The sequence below is a fragment of the Nothoprocta perdicaria genome, unplaced genomic scaffold (assembly GCF_003342845.1).
Source record: "Nothoprocta perdicaria isolate Ctin4 unplaced genomic scaffold, notPer1 scaffold_2087, whole genome shotgun sequence".
NCBI classification, from domain to species: domain Eukaryota; kingdom Metazoa; phylum Chordata; class Aves; order Tinamiformes; family Tinamidae; genus Nothoprocta; species Nothoprocta perdicaria.
In genome coordinates, this window is record NW_020455302.1 from 1 (window position 1) to 1,079 (window position 1,079).

At 67.3% G+C, this 1,079-nt stretch overlaps 1 protein-coding gene across 1 annotated transcript; it reads right to left on the minus strand.

The window, feature by feature from the left end:
- Positions 1–97: 97 nt before the first annotated feature.
- On the minus strand, positions 98–661 carry LOC112946512 (E3 ubiquitin-protein ligase HUWE1-like; the record flags this gene model as incomplete). Its single annotated transcript, XM_026038356.1, has 3 exons — positions 98–180; positions 257–459; positions 529–661. Coding segments are annotated over 3 exons (419 nt in total), but the record flags the coding sequence as incomplete, so codon positions are not given.
- Between the last annotated feature and the right edge of the window lie 418 nt (positions 662–1,079).

Below are 1,079 nucleotides of genomic sequence, written 5' to 3' on the forward strand. Positions count from 1 at the left end.
GGAGAAGATGAGGCGGCGGAGCGGGATAAAGGGGACCAGGGGAAGGCAGGAGGAGGAGGAGGAGGAGCGGGGAGGAAGGCCGGCGGCCCTCCCGTACCATTTGTATGATGGCGTCGGCCTCGGCCTCGAGCTGCCGCACGGCGGCCTGGATGCTGCCCGCCGCCCCGAGCGCCCCGGCACCTACGGGTGGCACCGTCAGCACCCCGCGGCGGGGGGGACGAATTTGGGGGGCGCGGGGGGGTTGGGGGGTCCTCACCCAGGCGCGCGGGCTGCTTGGCCTTCTTGTGCGCGCGGCGCGTGTCGTCGCGCAGCTGGATGATGACCTGCAGCACGCGCAGGAAGAAGCGCTGCGTGGACGTCTTGGACGTGAGCACGGCCATGGAGGGCAGCTGCAGCTCGCGGCCGCCCAGCGCCCGCTTCTGCGACGCCACGATCACCACGCTCTCGGCCGTGTCGAAGCTGCGGGGACACGGGCGGCGTCAGCGCCCAGGCGGGCGCGGCGGGGGCGCCGGGTGCGGGCGCGCTCACCGGCTCTGCATCTTGCCCTTGAGCTTGGCGCTGGGCGGTTGCTCCTCGGGGAGGCCCTCGGGCGAGGGCGCCTCGCTCTGCGCCCGCCGCTGCTGCTCCAGGTTGTACTCGCGGAGCTCGGCCAGCAGGGTGCCTGCGGGGCGAGCGTGGTGAAGGCTCGGCGGGAGGAAGAGGGTGCTGGGAGAAGAACTTGGGTGGGAGAAGAACTTGGATGGGTGGAGGAACGTGGATGGGTGGAGGAACTTGGATGGGAGGAGGAACGTGGATGGGTGGAGGAACTTGGAATGGAGGAGGAACATGGATGGGAGAAGTTGGATGGGTGGAGGAACTTGGATGGGAGGAGGAACGTGGATGGGAGAAGTTGGATGGGAGGAGGAATGTGGATGGGAGAAGTTGGATGGGAGGAGGAACTTGGATGGGAGGAGGAACGTGGATGGGAGAAGTTGGATGGGAGGAGGAATGTGGATGGGAGAAGTTAGATGGGAGAAGAACTTGGGTGGGAGGAGGAACGGGGATGGGAGGAGGAACATGGATGGAGGAAGTTGGATGGG